At 39.9% G+C, this 26,062-nt stretch overlaps 1 protein-coding gene across 4 annotated transcripts in view; it reads left to right on the top strand.

Moving 5' to 3' along the window:
- The first annotated feature begins 10,710 nt into the window (after positions 1-10,710).
- Dmtf1 (cyclin D binding myb like transcription factor 1) overlaps positions 10,711-26,062 on the top strand; it is a 43,911-nt gene continuing 28,559 nt past the window's right edge. For 2 of the 4 annotated variants that reach the window (XM_021648351.2, XM_021648354.2), the window contains exons 1-4: positions 10,711-10,849; positions 18,801-18,923; positions 20,330-20,446; positions 21,830-21,952. In XM_021648351.2, coding sequence (XP_021504026.1) covers positions 20,338-20,446; positions 21,830-21,952 — 232 coding nt within the window. In that variant the 5' untranslated portion in view covers positions 10,711-10,849; positions 18,801-18,923; positions 20,330-20,337. Of the gene's footprint in view, positions 10,850-17,641; positions 17,793-18,800; positions 18,924-20,329; positions 20,447-21,829; positions 21,953-26,062 lie in introns of those variants that run through there. The other 2 variants (XM_021648353.2, XM_021648355.2) reach the window with 2 other exon arrangements.

Consider the following 26,062-nt stretch of genomic DNA (forward strand, 5'->3'; position numbering starts at 1 on the left):
CACCTCTATAATACAGTGCTGAAAACAAGAATTCCAAGACTGAGTGTAATTCCAGTGCAAAAAAATGCTGCATGTCTGAGGTAATAGATATGCCATTTACCCTGACATAACTATTACATTATCCACATATTACAGTATACCTCATAAATATGTGTAGTTACTATATATCTATTTCATGCAACTACTTCCAAGTCCACATATGACTGAGAGCATGTGGTACTTGTCTTTCTGTGCCTTCTTATTTTTTTAACATAATGATTCCCAGATCCATCTATGTTGTCACATATGACAGGAATTTAATTTTTATGTTGAATATTATTTTACTCTCTCCATGTCCCACATTATCTCTATCCACTTATTGTTCTATGGATATTTGGCTGGTTGCTATTTCTTGGCTATTATGCATAGTGGTACAATAAATATGAGAGTAACAATGTCATTTTGACGTGCTGATTACCATTCCTTTGTTTATATGCCACTAGTAGGACTGCTTGATCCATTCTGTTCTCCCTAACACGTAAATCTAATTTATATTCCCACATACAGTATGCAAAGGTAAGAAATACAATTCTTAAATTCTTCATCTTATCATAGTGCTCTTATGGTAAAACAGACGAGTAGGAACATACAGTTTCAGTTATATCTACTGCAGCAGACAGCCATTAGAGGGTGCTTTATTTACTATTACCACTTCAAACAACATAGTTCTCATAGCATTATGTATGGAGCATCGTTCTACTGTTAGATATGTTTCTTTCCATGGTAAGGTGGAATGGGTTTCTTCTCAGAAGAGAGTCAAGAACGTTTAATCAAGATCAATAACGTTCTTAATAGAGAATGATTCCACCACATAGAGTTCTATGACGAGGTAAAAGAAAGAAAAGACTGGAACACCAAGTGAAAAGAGGCTATGTAAAAAACAGACAGCAGCAACAATAAAACCCACAGCCTGGCCTGTCGAGTGGTGGTGGAATAGAGAAATTTCACCTTATCTCAGGCAATGCCTATGACAGATAACCTTCTGTCTTTCTACACCAGGTTGAGCCAACACGAAGGACAAAGTTCTACAAATACAACCTTCAGAGTGAAGTATAAATAGATAGAGGGAAAAGTGAGCAGTTTTTCTTACTGCTGAATTCACATACTTCCTTACCTAGGCTTACTAAAACATAGTACTGCTAAAATGACTATATTAAATATGATTATGTATTTGTTTAGACTTGAGGATGACATTATACATATTATGTATTAGAATACATATAATATTATACTTACAATACATATTATATGTAAATAACCCATTGAAACTCCATATTTCTAATCCTGTTAGTATAAATTTCATTCAATTAAATAACTAAATTTTATTTATCTTAACTAGCCCTACCTAAGATATAGTGTAACAAAAGTATAATGCTTTGTGAAGTGTTGCTTAATGTGATAATAGTTTTGCTTAATGTGATGATAGTTTAATTTCATATGGTTATCTTCAGTGCAGCATAGAGACTCATAAATTATTAGAGAAGTATTCAAAACCAGGTTGAGTTTTGCTGAGATGGTTTAGTTGGTAAAGTGCTAGCCCATAAGTGTAAAGACATAAATTTTATTGTCACTATCATGTAAAAAGAAAACATGGGAGTTAAGGCAGGTCACCTTTAAATGGTATCTATAAATGTGGAGGAAGCAAAAACAGAAGGAACTTTGGACTCACTAACTAGTCAGTCTAGTCAAACTGGTGAGCTCCTGGTTCAATGAGGAGGCCCATTTTCAAAAACAGAATTCTGTTTAGTACTATACCTCATTTTAAAATTGGTTGTTGGTATTTAATTTCTTGAGTATTTTTTTTATGTATTCTGTATATTATCCCTCTGTCAGATGCAAGATCTTTTCCCAGTCTGTAGGCTGTTTGGTTTTTGTTTTGTTTTGTTCTGTTTTGTTTTCTGTTGACAGTGTCCTTTGCTTTACAGAAGCTTTTCAGTTTCATGAGGTCCCGTTTTTAATTGTTGATCTTAGAGCCTGGGCTGTTGGTGTTCTGTTCAGGAAGTTGTCTCCTGTGTCAATGAGTTCAAGGCTCTTCCCCACTTTTTCTTCTAACAGTTTTAATGTGTCTGGTTTTATATTGAGGTCTTTGATCCACTTGGACTTTAATTTTGTTCAGAGTGATAATTATTGATCTATTTGCATTTTTACATTGTTAGACCAGCACTTTGTTGAAGATGCTGTTTTTTTCCATTGTATGGTTTTAGCTTCTTTGTCAAAAGTCAGTTGTCTGTAGGTGTGTGTTTATTTCTGGATCTTTGATTCTATTCCATTGATTCTATTCCATAGGAGCCAGTCTGCTTCTATGTCAGTACCATGCAATTTTATTAAAATCTGGGCCTGGGTGGAGGGAAGGTGAGCAGAGATTGATGCATCAACCAAGGACCACGCATGGAGAGGACCTAGACTCCCCTGCTCAGATGTAGCCCATAGGCAGCTTAGTCTCCATGTGGGTCTCCTAGTCAAGGAATCAGGGGCTGTCTCTGACATGAACTGGTTGCCTGCTTTTTGATAACTTCCCTCTATCAGGGTGACCTTGCCAGCCCACGGAGGAAAAAGATCCAGGCAGTCCTGATGAGACTTGATAGGCTAGGGTCAGACTCCTCCTTTCAGTGGACTAGAAAAGGGAGGGAAGGAGGGAGGGAAGAAGGATTGGGGGGGCTACAATCCGAATACAAAGTGAATAAATTGTAAAAAAAAAAAAATAGAGATTAAAAAATTACCTCTGGCCTTCACACGCGTCCACCTATGCTAAACTTCACCCCTTGCACGCATGAACACACACACACCATTATCATCACCCTCACCATCATCAAACACAACAGTTCTCTTGTCCTATGATGTATGTTTCATGTAAAAAAAAAAAATCTCTAATACTTCAGAGCACTTGATATTTACCAGACACCATTTTTTTATTATTCTTTATTAATTACATTTTATTCACTTTGTATCCTCCCTGTGGTTCCCTCCCTCCTCCTGTCCCAATCCCTCCCTTCCTCCACCCTCTGCATGCATGCCCCTCCCCAAGTCCACTGATAGGGGAGGTCTTCTTTTCCTTCCTTCTGATCTTAGTCAATTAGGTCTCATCAGGAATGGCTGCATTATCTTCTTCTGTGGCCTGGTAATGCTGCTTCCCCCTCAGGGGGCCAATCAGTTCACATCAGAGACAGTCCCTGTTCCTATTACAATGGAACCCACTTGGATACTGAACTGCCATGGGCTACATCGGTGCAGGGGTCTTAGGTTATCTCCATGCATAGGCTTTGGTTGGAGTATCAGTCTCAGGAAAGACCCCCGCAGATACCATTCTTAACACACTGACTAAACAAGAGCAATGGACATTGACCATCTTTCCTAATGTTTGAGTTTTGCTTAATGTATTGATAGCAAGGGGTTTGGTTTCTATGTTGTCATTACCACTCATTAAGCTAATTATAAAAACGTTTATAGACAGGTGCTAGTCGTGTAGTAAACTGGCATCTTAAGATTTTGCATGGTGTGAGGTAGAAAAGTTACACTGTGAGCTGTTCCTTAGAACACAGATTCTATTAAGGTGGAAATTTTGTCTGTCTTGAGCAAACCATATTCTCTGTGTCTAAAATAGTGCTCAGACAAAGTAGGTTCTTGGGGATATCTGCTTAACAGAATGAGTAAACATATTATATATGGGTGAACTCCTGAAGGTAGTGAAGGCATTCGTTTCTTTCTCTTCTGCTGCACATTCAGTGAAGGAAACACCATGTATACACTGACTGAAAGAAATGAGCATTAATCTACAACACATCTTTAAATGCTAGAAAGCCTTGTCATATTTGAATTCAAAGCATAATCCCTACTCTTGGGGTTTTATTATTAAATTTGGGTCTGAATTCTTATCTGTGATCTGCTATACAGTTCACTAACAATTCAAGTCCCCCAAATTTTCATCTACTGGTAAAAAATGAAAAAGATCTCGCTGAACAATAGAGACACCTGCTGGTTAAATGATATGCTTTGAAATGCTGCATCTAAATCAACAAGAATTTAGTAGCGGACTTAGAGTAACAGCAGATGTGATATAGTGTTAAAATTGACCTCCTTCCTTTTAAAGAATAATAAATGCCAGCTTTAAATTATCCATGTAATGATAATTTTCTCCAAAAAGAAAAAAAAAAAGACTGTGCTCTCCTTGCAGACAGGATTTTGCTACTGCAAAAGAATATTTAGCTTCTAATTCTTTTGGTTAAAGAGAATTGATTATTTTTGATATCAGTGAACATTTAAGTATTTACTAAGTTGAGATACTGTGCCATATGCTGGCAAATTAAAGCTCTGACATGATGGAAGGGAGCGATGTATCCTCTTGGCTCTACCAGGGCCCATGCTTAGCTCCAGTCTTAGACAGGAATACCATTCCGTCTTGAAAAAGATGAAAGTTCTGCAACCTCTGACAACATGGATAAACTTTACAGATACCATGCAAAATGAAATAAGTCAGTCCCAGATACAAACACATTATTGTACTTAGATGAAGTACATAAAACAGTGAAACTTGTAGAATTCATGAAATCAAAGAGCAGTCTAGTGGTCACCAGGGATTGAGGGGAGAAGAAATGGAAATTACTAATTCATAGGCATAATATCTTCAGATGGCTAAAGAGACTTTCTGTACAAGATTGTACACACTTGTGTGTGTGTGTGTGTGTGTGTGTGTGCGCGCGCACATGCATACACTTGAGAATTTAGAAAGAAGGTTGATCTTAGGCTGCATTCTTTCCAAAGGGAAATAAACTTGCAACGTCTGAACAGGACTTGGTCTACCAGTTGCCTTAGCTATTTTATGCTATATAGGAAAGTCGCTTTCTATAAATATGTACTTTCTTGCACTAATATAGACAAACACCTTCCACCTCCCAGACCCTACTGTGATGTTTGTGCTCACTTTTTTTAGGCTCTGCTTAAATACGTTCTCAGCAAGGCCTGCTGTGAGTTGTATGTGTAAAGTTTACTTCCATAGAATCCCTGTTTGATCCTTACTGGATAGAAGAGTGTGAAACCTTAGACCTCCATTCTCCTAACAACAACTGGAATTTTCCTTTGCTAACACTGTTAGCAATGGTCTACTACAGGAGAGAGAGAGAGGAAAAAAAAAAAAAAAAGGAACTGAAACAGGTACAGAGTGGTGGTGTCCGGGCTGAAGGATTAAACTGAGCACAGAAATGAGACATGAACAAAAATGGACTTTGAGAAAAAGGGTTGTGAGCTGTAATGCATTTATGACCCAGAGTAAAGTCTTCAAGAAAAATCTGAGATAAGGTTGAGCCAGAAGTAAGGCGGGACTAAATAGAACAGATTGCCTATTCCTCCACTAGCATTAGGATCCCCTAGCGTCAGATAGCATCAGCTCTCTCAAAGCTTTAGAAAGTCAATTGATATATTAACAGGATTAATACACTGTGTAGAAAGAAAAATTACATATTTTTCTTTTACTATGAAAAATCTTTTTCTGAAGCACATCATCTAATTCCATGTTTGAGCACATAGAGAACAGGAAACAGAAATCACACCTTAGTATTCCAAATGCTTTTATATTAATTCATTAACTTTTCAAAAGAAGAAAATTAATGTGTATGGTGATGCATGCTTATAATATTAACATTCCGGAGGCTGGAGCAAGAGGACTATGAGTTTGAGTGCAGCCTCAGCTCTGCAGCAAGAGTATGACTCAAATTAAGGCGGCAGGGGTGAGGGAGTGAGGGGGTGATGAAGGGAAAAGGAAATACAGAGGGGAGAAAATTTCACCAATATTGAACCTACAATGAAGTTTATGAGTCTTACATAACACATGGAGCCTAACACAGGAAATCACATAAAGCAAATGCCATTAATGTGCTGTATATGTTTTTATGCCATAACTTTTGTTAGAGAAGGTAATATGTCTCGTGATTATTTTTCTACAAGACATTTAAATGCCAAGTAAATTCCAATATCCTTAAAATCTCATGTATAATCTAAGCACACACTGACTAAGAGAAGTAGGTGTAACTACAGACAGGCATTCTGGGATTCAAATCACATTCTAGAAATCTTTATAATAATTATTCAGGTTAAAAATCTAGAGGTGTTACTGTGATAACAGATTTACATTTTTTTAATTCACTTTACATCCTTGTTGTAACCCAATCCCTCCTCCCCTCCCAGTTCTACCCTCCTTCTCCCCTGCCCCTTTCCTCAGAAAAGGGGGGCTCCCTTTCCCATCCACCCCAACTCATCAAGTTGCATCAGGACTGAGTATGTCCTCATCCCGTGGCCTAGCAAGGCAGGCCCACCATGGGGAAATGATCAAAAAGCTGTCAAGTAAGTCCATGTCTGATGCGGTCCCCAGTTCCCTTACTAGAGGGCCCACATGAAGCCTAAGCTGCCCATCATGCTACATCTTTGAAGGGGCCTAGGTCCAGTTCATGTATGGTCCTTCCTTTGTTGATGCTTCAGTCTCAGCAAAGCTTCCTAGGTTAGTTAGCTCTGTTGTTTTCCTTGTGGAGTTCCTGTCACTTTTGGGTCCTTTTCTCTTTCCTCCTACTATTCCCCAAGACTCCTAACCCCTAACCAATGTTTGACTTTGAGTGTCAGCATCTGTTTTATGGTGCTTCTGGGTAGGGCCTCTCAGAGGACAACTCTAACAGGCTCCTGTCTTCAGGCTTAGCACAGTATTGTTCATAGTGTCAGGGGCTGGCACAGTGATAGGGTAGTTCTTTGGCTGAGCATTCCCTTAATCTCTGCTTTATCTGCTCTATTTTTATCCCTGTACATCTTGTAGACAAGATAAATTTTGGGTCAAAATGTTTGTGGATGGGTTGGTGTTCCCCTTTCTGCAGTCTCTATGGCCTCTGCTACTGAGTCTCTACTTAAGATCCCTTTATCCTCCCAGGAGCCTGCCCTGACGTAGGTCTCCAGTTTGTCACAGAGATAACCCCACCCTCAGTTTCTCTTTTCTTTACAGTCCTTACTACTCAGCTATTAAAAACAGATAAATGAAATTTGCAGGCAAATGGATGAAACTAGAAAAGGTTATCCTAAGTGAGCTAACCCAGACTCAGAAATACACATATGGTATGTACTCACTTATAAGTGGATTTTAGCCATGCAGTTCAGGATAAGCACACTACAAGGTACAGACCCAAAGAAGGTAAGTAACAAGGAGGATCCAAGGGAGGATGCACAAATATTACTTGGAAGGGGAGATAGAATTGACAGAGCAAGTGGCTGAGGAGAGGGAAAAAGGTAGGAGAGGGTGTGCAGAGAGTTTTAAGGGGGTGGAGATCAGGGGAGTGAGGGTAAGAGGCTAGATTTACATTTCAAATATCAATATTGTGACTGTTCTTGTTTTGTTATGCTCCCTTAGTCTCCCAATCCAAAGCAGTCAGTAAAAACTAGTCTTCCCAACAGCAGGTGATAGAAATAATCTTCCCTCACCTTTCTGTCTTCCAGACAGAAATACATTTTTCTTACCAGAAAGGATTCTGTCGTAAGCCCATAAGAAAATAATGCAATACAAAGACACAGAAAGAATCTAACCTACACGCCTTGCTAGATTTTCCCACTTGCTAGGTTTTAGCGTTCCATCAGACCCTTTTGCATCATCATGCTTTTGCAGTGTGGCCTCCATAACCCAGGGCAGGCTTCCGGATGGCTGACCAAGAGCACAACCTTGGAATTCGGCACATCTAAAGATGGTGTGGAAGCTATGCACCCTCTCCTTCACGCTTCTCTCTCCCTCCACATTTTTTGCATCAGCAGAGTGCAAGCTTACCTAAGATTCTGTGGACAAGAATGAGCTGCATGTCTGCAATGACTACTTTGGCTTAGTGAAGAAAAAAATATATTTATCTATATCTAAAAACTGTCGGGAGGAACCACTTTCTCATAAATTTGTCACTTATTCTTTAGATGTAATTATTTTTTCATGAGAATTGTTCTTTCAGTCATTTTATTGTTTTTCTCATTTAGGGCTTTCTTTTGGACTTTTTTTTACATTAACCATAAAATTAAGCAAAGTACAGAAAATTCTAACATGCCTCATGACTTCACACACACAAACACACACATCAGAATGGGCATCTGTTATTATGAATGAGCCTACATGAACACTCCATTGTTAATTCACAAGTCTATGCATTTAGCCCATTCCCAGGTTGCTTAGGTACCTGCAATGTCACAGGGGCTCAGGATAAAAGGACCCCTGCTTCTTCCCTCTCTCTCTTCCTCTCTTCTCTGCTCTCTCCCCTTTTCTCTGTCGGGGCGGAGCCTTCCTCCATCTCTGTCCCTCTGTCTCTGTCCTCATGGCTTACTCAGGTGCTCTCTTCTGCTTCCTTTCCCCCAAATAAATTCTTTCATATAATATCTGTGGTGGCATCATTTGAAAAAATGCTAACAACCATTAATAAAAAAAGTTTATGTTAGAATTCACTCAAAGTTTTACTACAACTATCAAGACATGCTATTTCACAGACTTTGTTGCTATAGAAACCTGTGCACTCAAACCTCTGCACTCTTATTCATTTTCACAAGCCCTGGAACCACCGTTCTTACAGTCTCCATAGTGTTGTCCTTTACAGAATATCACTGTGGTGGACTGGATGAGAATGACCCCTGCAGGCTTGTATATTTGAATGTCTGGTCTCTGGTTGGTGGAATTCTTTGGGAAGGATTAGGTATGGCCTTGTTGGAAATGGTATGTCACTGGAGGCAGGCTTTGAGGTTTCAAAAGTCCACAAATTACCCAACAGGCTCTCTGCCTTTAACGTCAGATAAGGATGTAAGCTACTGCTCCAGCCCATTCCTACCCGCCTGCTGCCATGTTCCCCTCCATGATGATTACACAGTCATCCTTTAAAACTGTAAGCAAGTCCCCAGTTAAACTTTTTTTTTTTAAGTTGCCTTGGCCCTGGTGTCTCTGCACAGCAATAGAAAAGTAAGACAATCACAATGTCATAGTTTTACCATGCTTAGCTTTTCGAATGCTTTTTCCAGTTATTAATATATATTTTGATTCTTCACAACTTTAGTACCAAATAAAATTCCGTTGTACAGTTATGCCTATTTATGCATTCACCTGCTGAAACACATCTTGGTTGATTGTATTCAGTTCTGCCAACTGTGAATAAAGCTACTGTAAAGAACTTGGAGTCAAAATTGCCATCTACTCCTATGAACCAGACCTGCCATAGAGTATGGTTGATCCACCCAACTTCATTCCACTGAAAACTCATTTTCCCTTTCCCTAGAGCTATCATTTGTAAACGGCTTCTAGATTAGGGGGTGGGACTTTGTGTCCACTTCCCCTCTTTCTTGCTTAGACTTTTCAGAAGCCCAATTTTAAATTTTTAACCAAACATGAAAGGAAAGCAGAGTGTAATATATCTTTGCTTTATAAATAGGTTAAATGCTGTTGAAATCATAAAAAGAACCTCACTGCTTAGAACCTTAGATCTTAGAACCTTTTGTTTTGTTGAGATGGGTTCTGTGTAGCCAATGCTTTCTCAAACTCCAGTCTTCCTTCTTCCTCAATCCCTTCAGTGCTGAAATTGCAGATGTAGGCCACTGTGCCCCGCTTGGGGCTCTTTAAATACAGCAAGCAAAAAGAGCAGCTTCTTTGATGTTCTCATCAGTCTGCACTTAAGAGTTTATAGCAGAAAAGCCCAACTGGTCAGTGTGCACAGTTAAACGACTGTGGAGTGCCCATCTCCAAGTGGGACATTTATAACACAACTCCTACACGAAGGCTATGGGAGCATGGCTGAGGAAAGAGCCAGGAGAATGGGAAGACTTGTGTGAAATTGCCTCCACTCCGCAGCTATGGTCGGTCTCCTGCACACCAACACTCCAGTCAACATTCAGCATGGATGGGGTAATGGCTAACATTTTCAATCCCTAGCTCAAGCAGTCAAAGCTGCTGAAGGAAGAGTCAGTTTTCTTCCTGAAGAGAGCGGACTGGTCTCCAATGTCCAAGTAAGTGCTAGGTACATTTGGGCCACATATGTACTCAGAATAGACACACACTAGACTAATAGGACACAATTTTGATTGAAGGGGACTGTCAGAACACGGAAGGAGTTGGGTTGGATACATCAAAATGCATTTACTCATGTTTGAACTTCTCAAAACCAAACAAGCAACTCTCTGAAGGAATCTGATTTTTAAAGATTGGCACGAGGACAGGGCTTGTATTCTGTTCATCTCTAAGGCAGCTCTTTAAATGCACGAAGAGCCGCGGTTGCCTAAAAGCGAGATCACACTCAGGGAGGTCACCTTTCACCAAGAATTATACCACACGCCCAGACACCGGGGAGCAGAGAGACACCCTGCTTTCTTCTGCACCCCTACGAGCCGGGCCACACCGCTCGCTCCGATCCACTCTGATACTTCGGGAACTAAGAGACTCCGCCGGCGGGGCCAGAGACAGACGGTGCAGAGACCTGGCGAGGCCTTCCTTCACGGCATTCGCAACAGCTGGGCAGCGAGGGCCTGGCTGCAGCTAAGAAGATCGCTCCACAGCACGGTGAACCACACTGGCAGGAGAACCTACCAGCGCGCCGACGCGGACGGAAGTGACGTCTCGGGTGGCGCGCAGGGCCGCCCCACGGGAGAGGCGGGCCGGAGGGGGGAGGTGCTGGGAGGCCAGGGGCGGGGCGCGGCTGCGGCTCCGTTTCCGGTGGCTGGTTGCGCTCGCTCACCCCAGCTGCAGCCACTCTCTCCCGTGGCTGCTTCCTCCATCCTGGTATTTTTTGGAGCCTCCATCCTGGTTCTTCCAAAGTGCCCGGACCCAAAACAGGAAGTAAGTGCGATGGAACCTTCAGGTCCGGGCCTCAGCCGCAGCCGCTCCGCCCAGTGCGGCCGGGCCGGCCCCTTCGCAGGCCTCGGCTCCCGCCGGCCGGGTACAACGGGCGGGGTCGCAGCCCGGCTCTCGCCTGGCCGCCCCGGCCGGCCCCGCACGCCGCGATCGAGGCCTCCTCCGCCGGCCCGTGCAGGCGCTGGCTGCTGGAACGGCCGAGCGGGCGCCGGGGCGCCGCGGCGAGCCGGCGGGGGCGGAAAATGGCGGCGGGCTGGAGGAGCTAAATGGCGCCGGGACCCCTGGGGGTGGGCCGAGCCGCGGAGCACGGCGCCGGCGGCCCGCGGGAGCCTGCGTGCTTGGCGGCGGCTTTCCAGCCCGGCTTGGCCGGGTCCGCTGTCGAGGAGGCCCCTCCGGGCCGGGTGCGGTTGGCAGTGAGGGTGGGGGTCGCCCCAAGCCCACCCGTGTCCCTTGGGCTTGGTCGACCTGCAGGCCCCTCGCCGGTTGTAGGGTTCGGCTGTGCTCAGCGAAGGGAGTCGAGGCTGCTTGGCCAGACCTCGTCTTTAAAGACCGCGCGGGACGGGGCCTGAGGTGCGGGGACAGTCCTAGCCCGGCCAACTAGTAGTTGACCTGATCGTGCGGAGCAAAACCCTAACGGTTTCAAAACCCCCTTTGGTCCTCTAGCAAGAACTCTTCTTTGAGGATCTTCTCGGGAACCTTAAAGAGTTTCACTGGGAGGGAAGTGGTCCGGTGCCACCGTATGCTGTTGAATGAGACAGCATTTGTTTTTATAGTAAGAGACTGGGCGTAGCTAAGAAAAGGGTATACCCTGTGCAGTGGACATTACTTTTCTCTTTCCCAGGCTGAATTCCCGTGATTGCATCTTCTCAGATCTCGTACCCCTTTCTGACAGCAGAACTTCTGTCTAGGGACATCCTAGACAGAAAAAAAGCATTTCAGTACTGTTTCTAGTATTTTATGTCCTAAACTAGTTATTTGCGACTTTTATTAATTAGACCTATATTATTATTTTGTAAATAACTTCTGTGGCCTTTAGGCCACAAATCAAGAAAGAACCTTAGATTGTGTTGAAAGTTTTTCAAACATAAAAGCCATTTTCCTTAAGGGTTTTCTTTTGTGATACTTCAAAATTTTTTAAAGCCAGTTTTAAAGGTACCTTAGTAATTCGAGTGATTTACTATAACATTTAAAGCTACAACTATAATAACAAACCAAAGTCTTATTAGGCTGATACAGAAGTGATAAAAATGTGTACGTTTGGTTAACTTTAGAACAATTTTAAATTACATTTCAAAGATTGTTATATTGTGTGTACTAAGTTGTTGAGAGTAATGGTGCCTCCCACCACGCTCAAAAATTACAAATAAGAGCTTGATCCTATGTGAAAAAAATTACTTGTTAAAGTTAATATGGAATTTAATTATGTTTTTATTCCATTACTTTACCCTGTTTTCTAGGGGTGCTTTTGTGTACCACCAAACAAGCTAATGTTTCTTCATTATTTTAGATGATAGACTTACCTCAAACTTGTTCAGGGGGAAACCTGCTTGTTCCACTGAATATTTTTAGTTGGATGTCATTGAGCTAAATGGCGGAGCCACCTGGAATCTTTACCATTTTCTTGTCTTCAGCATTTACTCAGAAAGTGGTGGGCACTGCATGCTTCTGAAGAATTTAAATCTGTGTTGTTAGCAGCTTGGGGAGTACATACAACATGAACCTTTTGCTCACTATTCAGGTTCCAGTATTTTGAGGGAGGAAATCAAAGTTTTGGACTTAAGGTTTGAGCTTGACTATGTCTGGGAAATGATTACTATTGTCCTCGGGGTGTTTTTTTTTTGTTTTTTTTTTTTTTTTTTTTAGGTTGTGCTTGCCTGTGACATTCTGTGTCCCTGGGGCTTTGCTTTGTATTTATTAAATAGCACAGAAAACATGGTATGAGAAAGAAATGAAGGATACTGTTTTATAGAAACAGTTTTACAAGGGCAGAAGTTACTTTAGTGATCCAGAAGAGCGAAACCAAACCGTGTTATCAAACTATATCCATATTTAGCATTCAGTATTGATGATAAATGTTTTGTTTGGGGTTGCTTTCAACCTTTTTGCTTTCAGCAGACGATTGTCACAACGTACACAAATTATTCTATGTCAGGAGCTTGGACAAGTACTTAATTTAAGAGTAAAACTATGCTGCATTTAGCTTAGATTGTAAAAGCTAATTGCATGGGAAATCCACAGCATCATCATAAGGTTTGTCACATTGTTTTCATAAAGGCAGATTAAACTTAAGCAGGCTGAGCACACAGTAAGACAGCAGCATATAGTCTTCCATGATCTCAAGGCATGTTATTAGCTTGGGTGCAAGGTCTAGCAAGAACCCAGTCTCTTCAGAGACAGGATACTTTCAGAAAGCCCCACGGTTTTTGTCTTAGTCTCTTGAGTTTAGTGGCTTAAATTAACATCTCTGAGAATCCATGCCTATTAAGAAAAAAAGCACCCCAGCTAGTTATCTACAGCCTGGCTGTAGCCATCAGGCTAAAGAAAGAGCCTACTTTAAAAAAGTATTGAGGAACTGGGTAACTTAGTTCAAGCACCTGTCTGACTGCAAACATGGAAATTTTTGAAGCGCACCGAGGCTAAGGATTCAGTAGCGACCCTGTCAGCCGTCAGCCTTGCACCCAGCTTCAGTGTTTGTAGAGACTGTCTGCTTAACTACCCAGTCAGAGCAGCTCTGCTTTTACTGGTTGATTTCATTCTCTTTCTGCCATAATTTTTAGAACTTTCTCTGCTTGAAAGGATGTGGAATTTGTACACTTCAATTATATATATTTTCAAGAATATAGTGCATAAGCTGAGAGCCAAATGTTAACTGAATGAAGGGCAGAGGTGTGTGGAGTTTGTTGGCTTTTGTGTCGTTTCTCCATTTGTCTTAGTGATTTTGTTTTGTGAATATAATTCTTGTAATAAAAATAAACACAGTTTGTTTACTTACTTTGAAACCATAAAAGTAAATTGGTTCCGTTTCAATAAAAGGAATCTTTATTGTGTCTGCTTTTTTCAAGCTTGTGGAGAGAAAGCCCACTTCATGATTAAATTCCAAAAGTTGTCTAGAACAACTATGTTGGAAGGTCTTATATAAACTTTTTTCCATTATATCTTTTAAAACATCACTTTTTGGCTATACAAACAGGCCATTTCTTCTAGCATTGGTGTTTAGAGCTAAGCCCCACTTCACTGTAAGGTGTTTTATGCAAAAGAAATGTGTGTTAGGGTTTATTCACTGCCTAGTATGCTTTAGTATTTAGTAAGGAAATCTAATTTTAAAATAAACTAGTGGAAGGAACATGGTAATAATTTGTATTTAAAAATCAGATGGTGTTTTACAAAAGTGCTGTTTGAGAGGATGGTATGTAACAATGTAGCCAAACACATAAGCTCTTATATCGTCATTAATTAGATAGCCAATACAATTTTATTGCCAGGTTATGTATGAAATCTTGTACTTAAAATGACCGTTATTGCCATATAACTTACTTTATTCAATTATAGCATCATTGATAATTAAATCAACACTTAAAGCAATTGAAGCATTACTTTAAACGCCATTAACTTGTTGACACTTAATGGTATGTATTATACTTAATAGTAGGTTTACCATCTTTTAATGAAGCCATTAATCATGTACCTTAATTCAGTATTCTTTACCCTGATTTTTAAATCTACTTAAACTTTCCCACAAAGTATACAAAACGATTCCCAGGTGTCCAGAGCTGTTACCGCTACTGTTACTTTTGCTCTACCTGGATAGGAATCCTGGGTAGGCAAAGAGAATCTCTTCCATTGCCAGCAGTGCTGGGTCCTGGAGTACCCAAGACCTAGTGTCTACTAACAGTACAGTAAGCTTAAAGTTAAGAACCCCAAGCACTAAAGACCTATTGTCCCAGGCTTGTATTTTAACCCAAGACTAACAGCTCTACTAGGCTTTCGGGTTCGAGACTGATTGCGCTTGTATTAACTGCAGGTGGACCCAACACTTGGCAGTTTTTGTAATTCATGATTTGGGGCAGGCTTGAACAGCAGAGGTGGGCAGTGCTTTTAGTCTTAGAGCTTTCTTACAGGTATTGGATGCTGACACTCCTGACTCCGCAGCAGCAACTCTTAGAGCTCTCAAGCCTAAAGATGAATGGGACCCTCTTCCTGCTGACAGTGACTAATGTTAACAGTTCTCAATGGCCAGAGAGTTTGAGAGTCCTAGCTCAATGGCAGCTTCCTGGGCCTCTTTAAAGAGCCAGGATCTCCTTTGTTCCCTCTTGCTTCTGCACTGTTAGCTCTGGAACCCTTCAGGTATCCTTACTACTGCCACTGTCACTTTCTCGGCCTCTACTTCCACTTGAACTTTCCGGTTTTTGTGTGTTACCAACTAAGCCTGTTCTAATAAACATAGAAAGTAAGAGAAGATGACACTAAAGAAGCCTTTTATTGGGCCTAATGTTGCAGGTGATAGTGTAGGAATGTCTCCAGCTGGCTCACAAATGTGGTAGGGGTGTTTCATTCACAGCAATCCATACAAATTCTGAAAGGTTTGTGCGAGTTAGGACAAAGCTCCTTATGCAAATGAGGAACTTTGCTTCTGCCAATCACAGGCCTTCACTGGACCACCAGAGGAGTGCTCCCCTTTTGACCTGGGTTGGAACAATTGTGGGGTCATGAAGAGTTCATCAAAGCTTGTGATGGCAAAAAGTCTGGTGGTTGTAGTTCAAGCAAGCAGGTTGGTTGCTGTAAACCTTTCTCAGAGCACCTGTCTGTTTAGAATACAATGTTCAAAGCAGTTGGTGATGCCACAGTGCACTCAGCTGGCTATGTAGTTGGTAGTCCTTTGCTCAAAGCAGTGGAGACACTAGGGAAGCTAAATAATTGTCTAATGAGATTGTCAAATTGCTCCAGCTCCCTACATCTTAGGTTATTTGAAGAAAAATAAACAATAAAAGGGATGCTCACAATTCATCCTTAAATATTTACAGTGCTTAACTCTTAACCCCATGCTCCAAGAGGTGGCTGGCTGATCTGTCTCAGAACCATTTCCAAAGCATTCTCCATCAAGTGCAAAGTGTTCCCACCTGACATAGTCAGTATTCCTGAAGATGTTATTCTGTAGGCTGGTATGTTTTCTAACATCACTGTATGTACCCATGAATGAAATTTAGGAATTTATTATCTGCCAAGACTTTGCTACTTGGCAGAGTTTTGGTTTTTTAGGAAAACAGCATATTAAATATATTTTCCAAGTTACACATTACTAGGTAAATTTCCTTTTAAATGTTTCATAAGGGTATGTGTGTGTATTAGGTGTTCATTAAGGAGTTTTTGTATATACTATGCCCTCAAAACCTCCTAACACTTCCTGTCTAGACAGGTATTATATGCTTATTAAAATGGTGGGAAACATTTGTATTGGGGGGTGATGAGAAATGGTGCTTGTTAATACTATATTGGGTCAGGAAATCTCAATTAAATATGGCCTTGCTCCCTTAAATTACATGTCTCTGTAGGTTTCTCTTTCCCGCTCCTCCCTCTCCCTCTGGTTTTTCAAGACAGGGTTTCTCTATATGGCAGCACTGACCTAAGGGAAAACACGAAACTTCTTGGATTTTTATTATTATTATTCTTTTAACTGCCCCAAAATTCAGGACTAATGGACATGTGAACCTAAGAGCTAAGTCACTACTGAAATGAAGGGGAGCATACGAGATTCCCTTCCTTTATTGAATCCTTTGTTCAATAACAAATGTTACTTTTAACAACTGTCATCCCTGCTTGTACCACCAGGTTATTGTAGTCTAGAAAACAGGGTCATCTTGAGTCAGCATGGTGATGCAAGCATGTTGTTTCAGTACTAGGAAGACTGAGACAGATAATCAATTTAAGGCCAGCCTGGGCTACATTATTGGACCCTGTTAGATGCTTCCCTCCCCCAGTCATCTCTATTAGGAGCTATAAGTGAAGGGTTTTCTTTCACATTTGCACATATGTAAGAAGGCCATCATAAATGTTTCGTACCATTTTCAGGCTCTTTTTCTTGAGCTTATTAAGTATTTGTTTTTCAAGGGAATTAATCAATGATGGGACTATACCAGAATGTCAATTTACCAATTAAAATGTTATCTGCCTTTCCTCCATTATATCTTCTCATTTCTAATTAGTGTAAAAGTGATAGCACCAATGATTTGGGGAAGGGGGTCAAAAGAGTTTGATGGTGGTGTATATGTGCTCTAAAAAGTTTGTGATAGTGTTGGGAATAGAAAAAGGTTCCAATGTCAAACATAAGTCTGTGTCTAATGAATTAGAATAAAAGCACCAAGTTACTTTTTCCCAGTTAATTTGATTTATTCACCAACATTTCTCTGTTTAAAGTCAGAAATACTCTCTAACACCATGACCCTACTTTCTTCTCCTACTCTCTTTACCTTCACAGTGTGTCTTGTCGTCTATATGTTGGATTCTCTGTTTGCCAGCCACCCCCAATCCACTGAAATGACTCCTGTTAAGGTCATAAGTGTTCTCTATATTGCCAGATCAAATAAGTACTTCTCTGTCATCTAACTGACAGTTACTCATTTTAATGTCCATCAAACACTTTTTAGTTTTCCTTCTGTGTCACTAACTAGTCCCCAGTCTCCTCTGCTTGTTTTCCTCTTTTCTTTCTTTTCTTAAAAATTAGTTGATTTTTTTTTCTGACATGGGTGTTTTTTTGCCTGCATGTATGTCTGTGTACCAAAGGCCAGAAGAGAGTGCTGGACTCTGGAAGTGAAATCACAGAGGCTTGTGAGCTGCCATGTCAGTGCTGGGAACTGAACCCAGGTCTTCTGGAGAACAGCAGATGCTCTCGACCTGAGCCAGCCCTTATCTCCCTCTTGACTCCCGTATATAAGTAAGAGTGTCCTGGAACTAGAATCTAAGCTGTCCTCTCCAGTTTCTATGTACCTTGAAAAATAACTTGCATGCCCTGTTAAGTCAGAATTGTAGCTGTTATTTATGCATGTTGAGCACAACTTAAATATTCAGCTTCTCCATTTGGCTCCTTTATTTAAATACCATGTATCTTACGTTTAGATATCATTAGTACTAATATTAATAAAAACAGCCTGTGATAAAATACCCTCTCTTAAATTGGAGCCAGATGCCCAGGACTTCCTGAGATGGAGTCCCCTTTCTTGGTGTCAGTCTCCTGAGTCATAAAGCCTAGTTGATTTTGCCCCCAAATCATAAGATGTTCTCTGTCCATCCTCTCCTTGGGTGCTATGATATTTCCAAACCACAGTCACCTCCTAAACACACGCCCTTATAATTTACACTCTTCTCTGTTCTCCGTACTCAGTGATCTCTTAGAAATGAACTATCCCCAGGAAATGTTTCTGTCCTGATAATATAAAGAGACTAGTTAGTTGTTCCGACAGATTCCTAAATAGGGTTGTTCACCTGTTCTCTGGTTGAATAGATAATGTAAGTAATTTGAAATAAGGTATTTTAGAAATGTTAGTAAGTCATCATGAAAGAACGTGTTAACTGGAAATATTATTTAGTTTTTAATATGAAGTGAATTTGCACAACAGTCCCAAGGTTTACCACAACCATTTGTATGCCTAAATCTATGTGTTCAGAGTATCTGACTGCTTCATGATTGGGTTCTCAACACCTTGGGTTGAGAAACTTTCCTATAACTATGTAGGTGAAGAATGATTTGTTTCTGTCTTCTGCTTGTATAATACGGGTTTTGAGGCAGATTTCCATAAAATGTATTCCGAAGAAAGTTGTACTTCTGTCTCCCTGTACTGAGTGAGACATTGGAAGTGTAAGGCCAGAGTGCAACAGCATTATTCCCAGTTCTCAAATACTGTTTGTTGTTATTAAGCCTCATATAATGCAGTTACTGTTTTAGAGTATTACAGATGCACAAGCATGGAGGAGAAACAGTCCGGATAACATGAGAGTGATGCTGCTGACCAAAGCACAGAGACGTGATTCTGTGGGAAGGGCTGTAGCTAATCCATTCGCGGTCTAGGTAAGCCTGCCTTTACTGCAGAAATCCACCTGGTGGTTTGCAGAACTTAGTCATAACTGTGTCATTATTTCCAGTCATTGTTATATTGAAAATGGTGTCATTACAGTTCTAAGTCTATAGTACTCATTGGATCTTTACCGTGTAAATATTAATATAGCTGTCTTTTTTGCCAAAAGAAAATATTTGTTTAAATGATGTTAAACTGTATGTAAATGGACTAATACCTTTATGGGTCAAATACTGAGTGGCGAAATTAATGAAATACTGTCTATATTAGTTGGGAAAAGGTATGTGGGGAAAAAACTGCTGAGACGAGGACTGTACAGTAAGATTCTATAGACTTCAATCAGGCGTTGGTTGTCCAGTATTAATCTCTGCTAGCCACAAGACCTTGTGAAAAAAGACTCCAGTTGTTTAGACTCAGTACAAGCTCAGCAAATGTGCTGTTACATATAAAACAGCAAGTGTGGGCACTTAAACAGGAATTTTCTTTTTCAATAGTAGGCCCAGAGCCCAGACAAAAGCATTTGGTCTGTGATGGTTAAATGTGTTTGTTTAATACTTATGGGTTGGGGGAATTACTTAGTGTTCTTATTTTTCAGGTAACAGGACTTAAATACTCATAAAAGGTGTGTTAGAATAATGTTTATTAGATCAAGATGGATGTTTTGGGTTATTTCCTCCGAAAGATACCAGGCTTGGAATCTAGTTCACTAGCAGACCATTTGCCAAGTATAAATAGAAATCAAACACTATTGTGTCCCTTTCCAAAAGCATGACAGTCAAATGTTAAAAGCTTGTGAGAAAAGCTACCAGTAAGAATACTAAAGCATAACTAAAAATCGCTCTGAGTTTTGATGCTAAACAACTTAAACAATCTCTTTCTTTGGCTATAGTAAAAATAACTTGTAATTGCTGCAACAAAACATATTACAAAAGCATCTTAAAGGGTTAGGTCCCTCAAGCTTGAGGGTGTAGTCCGTCAGAGAGGGTGTGGCAGGGGCCTGGGACAGCTGCTCATACGCATCCATGTTATGTGTTTAGCCAGAAAGCAGGGAAACATGCCTGCTGCAAGTGAGTTTTCCACTCAGGCTATTCTAGAAGACTCCCTACAGTCATGCCCAGATGTTTCTTTCTGTGACAGTTCTAAATCTCAGTCATGATAACCGTCACAGGTGAAAATACTGTAAGAAAGTTGTTCGAGCAACTCAGTGGGTCAGATTTTTGCAGGTGATTGAACCTAATTTTAAACGGTGGTTAGAAACTATAAAAGGCAGTTTCTAAAATCTAAACTTCCTTTTCAGTTTCCTATAAAAACTGTAAGTGATAATCTAGATCCATTTCATGTACTATTTCATGTGCAGGAAATAATATTTTAAAGCCCTAAGTGTTCTCTTCTCACACAGATTTGAGCATGAGCACAGTTGAAGAGGATTCTGACACAGTAACCGTAGAAACTGTGAACTCGGTGACCTTTACTCAGGACACAGACGGGAACCTCATTCTTCATTGCCCTCAGAATGGTAGGAGAATTTGCTGACTCTATCCAAAACTGGGGTTGCTCAATTCCACTTCACCTTTTATCCATCACTCACAATCAGAATTTAGACTAGTATAGTCGAAAAGGCACCAGTGTCTTTGGATTATTTATTAATCTTAATTTATAATCTATCTTTTAAAAGTATTTTTAATTAATTATGAATTTTAATCTAGTGTATATGTGTGCATTTAGTGTCCTTTGCTAATCTTTGTCTCATTAATGTGAAGTCCCTGGATTATTTCATTCATTCAGCTAGCATCTACCTATTCCACTGGCTCATATTTCTGTCTTTATTATGAATTCTCTGTGCTGCCTCTAGGCACCTTAAAATCGACATAGTCCAAGGGGTTCTCATCACATACTTTCCACTCTTCACTTTTCCCTTTTCTTTAGACTCTCTGGTCATAGTTAGAGATAAACTCCTTATCTTGTGATTTAACTGCTGATATGCTGTTCTAAAAACTCCATTTATTTCTGTTTTGGGTCTCCTTTTATTAGATCAGATTACCTTTTCTCATCTGGATAACTCTTGCCTTTTATCCAGTTTTCCCACTTGGTAGTGCAGGGTTTTTGTTTTGTTTTCGGTATGGGGGGTGGGTGGGTGGGGGGTTTTTTGTTTTCTTTAGTTTTTTGGTTTTTTAGAATCTATAATTGGGTACTTTTATTACTTCATTTCTTCTGAGCCTTCCCTCCTGCCATAGTTGTCACAGTTCTTGTGATTATGTTTTAGTACTTCACAGTTGTTTTAAATTTTTTCATAATATTTTTTTTTCATCCTTCAGTTCTACTGCACATTTTGTTCTTCCTTCCAGGAGGAACAAACATGTTTCCGTGCTTCGTTGTTTTCCAAGTACATGATACCTCCTTAGGAAACCTCCCTTCACTTCAGTCTAAATGTGTTTCCTCTGTGCTCTCATGACCACCTCTTCATTCTACTTTCACAGCTCTGAGTACCCTGTTTTGAAATTGTTCAGTTATTACTGAACCATAACCTCTTTGATAGGGTGCCCTTCATTGCTCTGTTCCCAGCACTTAGGGCAGAGTGTGGACATTGAGTAAATGTTTGAACGGCTCCAGTAATTAGCCCTCCTCTTTGTACATGAAATCTTTGGAAAACCTAGAAGATGCCACTTTTGTTCATTTCTTGTTACAAGAACAAGAGCAGGGCAGTACTGTAAGCAAGGAGAAAGCAATGACTTTTTGAGCCTGTGTAGCTGGATGAACTTGTGAGCAAATGGGTGGAAGGATGGTTTTAATGAATAAGAAAATTGCTGCAGAGATTGATGTACTAGTTAAAGATTTTTGTTTTCATAATTGATTCGAGGTTTTGAGCATTTTGTTTGGTTTATTTTTCCCCTTCCATTAGATCCTGATGAAGTAGACTCAGAAGACAGTACCGAACCTCCACATAAGAGGCTTTGTTTGTCCTCTGAGGATGATCAGAGCATTGATGACTCTACCCCTTGCATATCCGTTGTTGCCCTCCCACGTAAGTCTGTTAAGGAACATAGAGTTACCTTTTGAATATGATTTTAGCCTGTGAGAGACAATTGGCATTTCTAGGGAAACTTGAACTCTACTTTTCCCTGCTTAGTCAAAAATAAATAAATAATAATAATAATAATAATAATAATAATAATCGGTTTTTAAACTAATGCTTAATGAGTGTTTATTGTATACCAAGCACAACTCTGAATGTCTTTACATATTGTCCAATCTCTTCAACATTTCTTTACTCAAGACCTGCTGCTGTGGGCTTTATAGTGAGTCTTTTCAAGGAGTGTTTTGCTGATTACTGTGTCTTATACATACTGAGGCTGTCCTCATTTTTTAAATGGTTACCTGTGCATCCCTGCTTTGTTCAGGAGTATACGATTTTTAAGCCCACCCTTCCACCAGGGCTATGCAGTGGGTATGATTATCATTTGTACATGGAAATGAAGAAACTGGAGCTTAGAGAGACAGGACATTCAGACATTTCCAGGGAGTCTAGTTCCTCCAGCACATGCGTTAGCACTCATGCTGATCTGCATGGAAGTTAGGTTGATGCCTAGTTTACTTACCCTAATAAGGTTTTTAGTATGGCTAGATTGCAGAGACGATAGAGCATTTCAGATGAAATGCCATTGGCAGAGGCATACTAGCAACAACATTAAGTCCTGTTTTTTATTTGCTCAGTGGAGAATATGGAGTCCTGTTCCTATTAGATGCCTTCATCTGTGCAGGTAAAAATAAGCACACCACTGTTAATGGTGTCATCACCATAAGTGAGTTTTGCCATTTTTTAAGAACTCTGATTTTACACATAGCATCAGGTGAAATCACATCTTTATCTAGTCAGTGAAGTTAAGACTAGCATGGAAAATTGTGTATTTACAAGTAGTATGCACAGAGCTAATTGCTTCTCAAATTGAACAGACACCATTTTATTTCCGTTTACTCTGCATTAAACGGAAATAAAATACTCTGTATTATTACTCTGCAATAATACTCTGCTAGTATTATTTTCAAGTATAACATCCATGCCTAAAATTTTGAACTAAGTAAGTTTCTTTCTGTTGATTCTTGCTTCTAAATGTCTCCTACTGTGTCTTTGTCACTTGATTTAAAACTTAGTTGGCTTATTTATACAGATATAATTCTACATGGATATTTTATAAGCCAGAGTTGACTAAATTATGACTAGTTCATTATTTAAAATGCTTTGTTCATAATCATAGGTTCACTCTGTAGTTGGCACTTTGTTCTATTTTATGGTTTAAATCTTTGCCTTTATCACCTTATAAATAAGTGGAGCTATTAACACTGATTGCATGTGGTACACAGTTTGCCTGTTACATATGGAACATAATTTGAAGTCTAATAGGAGTCTGAACTTGTTAAGCTGGGCTGAGTAGGGCTCTGAGTATTTGTACTCCACATTTGTAAATATTGTCGATAAAATCCATTTGGGAAGATTTGACTTTAAGAAAAAATAATAAAAATAAAAGCTATAGTAAACATACAATGTTTGGCCACTCAGTCCCCTCTCGTCCCTTGGCTCTATCGAGTAGCCAAGCTGCCTATCCAAAAAAGCGGAAGCACAAAAGCAGCCAGCTGGTCCTACCCACCACCCCAGGAAGCAAGCAAGTCACCCTTGCAGCTCTGTGTGGGTAACTGTGTCGTTTTTTGGTGTTTTGTTTTGTTTTGTTTTGTTTAATTCATAAATCCTCACATATTTGTGAATGTGTGTCGTTTGTATACACCTATGGGCATTCTTGGTGTGCGTGTGTGTGTGTGTGTGTGTGTGTGTGTGTGTGTGTGTGTGTCCATGCGTGTGCCAACCAGAGCAGCCTATCTCCACATAGTCATCTGACACTAGGGAACATTCTGCTACACCACCAGGTATATGTTGAACCTAGAAGGGACCACAGTGGCTTCATCGTAGTTGACTGCATCAACACACAGAAACTGACAGTGAGCACATGGTGCCTAGCTGCGCTTGCACACCATGTCTAAGAGAGCTGTATCTTACATAGCAGATAGGATAATCCCACTCATACTCTGCTCTAGGCCACTGAGTCACCCCTAGGTATTACAGGTATTGGTTACGGCTGAAGAAGTTACATGAATACTTAACTGCTGCACCTCCCTGGATGCAGAGCCAAACAGTCTACCCTGCTAATGCCTTAGTACACAGCTCCAGTGGGGAAAAATCTTCTTCTACCTATAAAATTGGTAGAAGCAACTTAATTTACAGATTTGCATGTTTTAATATATTTAGGGACAAAGAAATGAAAATAAGGTAGCATTACTGCTGAAAGAACACAGCCAAAGGCAACAAGTTCAAAGAAAAGGAAATAAACCAGTTGCCTCTTTAAAAGTTTAGTAGTTTAAATAGTAATTGTAATTTAGTAAAACACAAGAGAATGAAAACAGTTCAATGAAATTAGGAAAACAACCTTTTGTTGTAAATAAAAAAATTAGCAAGGATATGCATTATAAAAATACACAAAGGAATGTGTGTGGTGGTGCACGCCTTCAATCCCAGCACTCAGGAGGCAGGGACAAGGGGATCTTTTGTGAGTTTGAGGCTAGCCTGCTCTACAAAGTGAGCCCAGGGCAGCCAGGGATCTGTTACACAGAGAAACCCTGTCTCAACAAACAACCAAAATACACAAAGTTTGGAGCTAAAGAACTTAGTAAACAGAAATATAAGATATAGTAGAGCTTTAACACACTAGATAAAGCAGAGAAAGAACCTCTAAGTCCAAATTTCTGAGTTTGAGGTTATAGTAGGTATGTAGAAATAACTCAGATTAAAAGAAGAAAACATCTGAAAGACATCATTAAGCAAGTGATGGTACTATAAGTATTTTGTAATAGAAAAGAAAGAGGCATATAAAATGAATTCAGTAAGCTACCAGCTGAACATATTTCAGATCTTGAATTAATGTTTACATCAAGGGCCTTAAACTTCAGAAACCCCTAATAGATTCTTTCAAGAAAAGTCCTGTCATGCTGGACTGTGGTAGCACTCAGAAGGCAGAAGCAAGTTGATCTCTTAAGTTTGAGGCCAGCGTAGTCTACAGAGTGAGTTCCAGGACAGCCCTGGCTATTCAGAGAACAACCCCTATCTCAAAAAAAAAAAAAAAAAAACAGGAAAAAAAGGGAGGTGGGTTGGTAGGTCTGTCCTCTCTGAGGCATATTATAGTAAAAAATTAACAAACGCTCAAAACAAGAGTGCCAGCATACAAGGGATCCTCTTTTCTGAACTAGCAGCAGACTGCTCAGCAGAAACCTTACAGGGCAGAAAAAGAATGAGATATATTCAAAGTTATAAAAATAGATAGATGGCCCCTGGAGAGATGGCTCAGAGGTTAAGAGCACTGGCTGTTCTTCCAAAGGTCATGAGTTCAATTCCCAGCAACCACATGGTGGCTCATAGCCATCTACATTGAGATCTGGTGCCCTCTTCCAATGCTCAGGCACACATGCAGCCAGAATGCTGTATAAAGAAAGAATGAATAAATAAATAAATAAATGTTTAAAAAAAATAGATAGATAGATGGATGGGCTAATTAATAAACTGTAAATATGCTCAATAGCAACATAAATACATTCTTTAGAAAAGTGCTAACATTCAAAAATAGAAGATACCTTTTTAAGACAAGCAAAACCAGAGAATCCATTGCTGTTAGGCTACACCAGCTTTATAATACTGGGGAATTCCTTTACCAGAATCAAAAGAACAACTATCCAAAAAAAAAAAAAAAACCTATAATTCAGTCTCACCAAAACAGAAACAAGCTGCTGAAGAGGGAGAAGGGAAACTAACACATACAAAGCAAACTCCGAATTTAACAAAATGACAAGAATGTACGTTAGCAATGCTAATGCTAAATATAAATGGATTCAATTTTACTTTAAATGTTTATTATGGCAAGTGGATTTATGGACAGAAATTTCAAGTCATTAGCCTACTTATAAGGACACACAAAAGACCCAAAATCAAGGAATGTAAAAAAAAAATAGATGAAAAGTAACAGGAAGCTTTTATTTAAAGGTAAAATGGATTTTATTTATAGATAAGAAACAACAAAGGTGAGCGTAATTATAA

Source organism: Meriones unguiculatus, chromosome 21 (genome assembly GCF_030254825.1).
Source record: "Meriones unguiculatus strain TT.TT164.6M chromosome 21, Bangor_MerUng_6.1, whole genome shotgun sequence".
NCBI classification, from domain to species: domain Eukaryota; kingdom Metazoa; phylum Chordata; class Mammalia; order Rodentia; family Muridae; genus Meriones; species Meriones unguiculatus.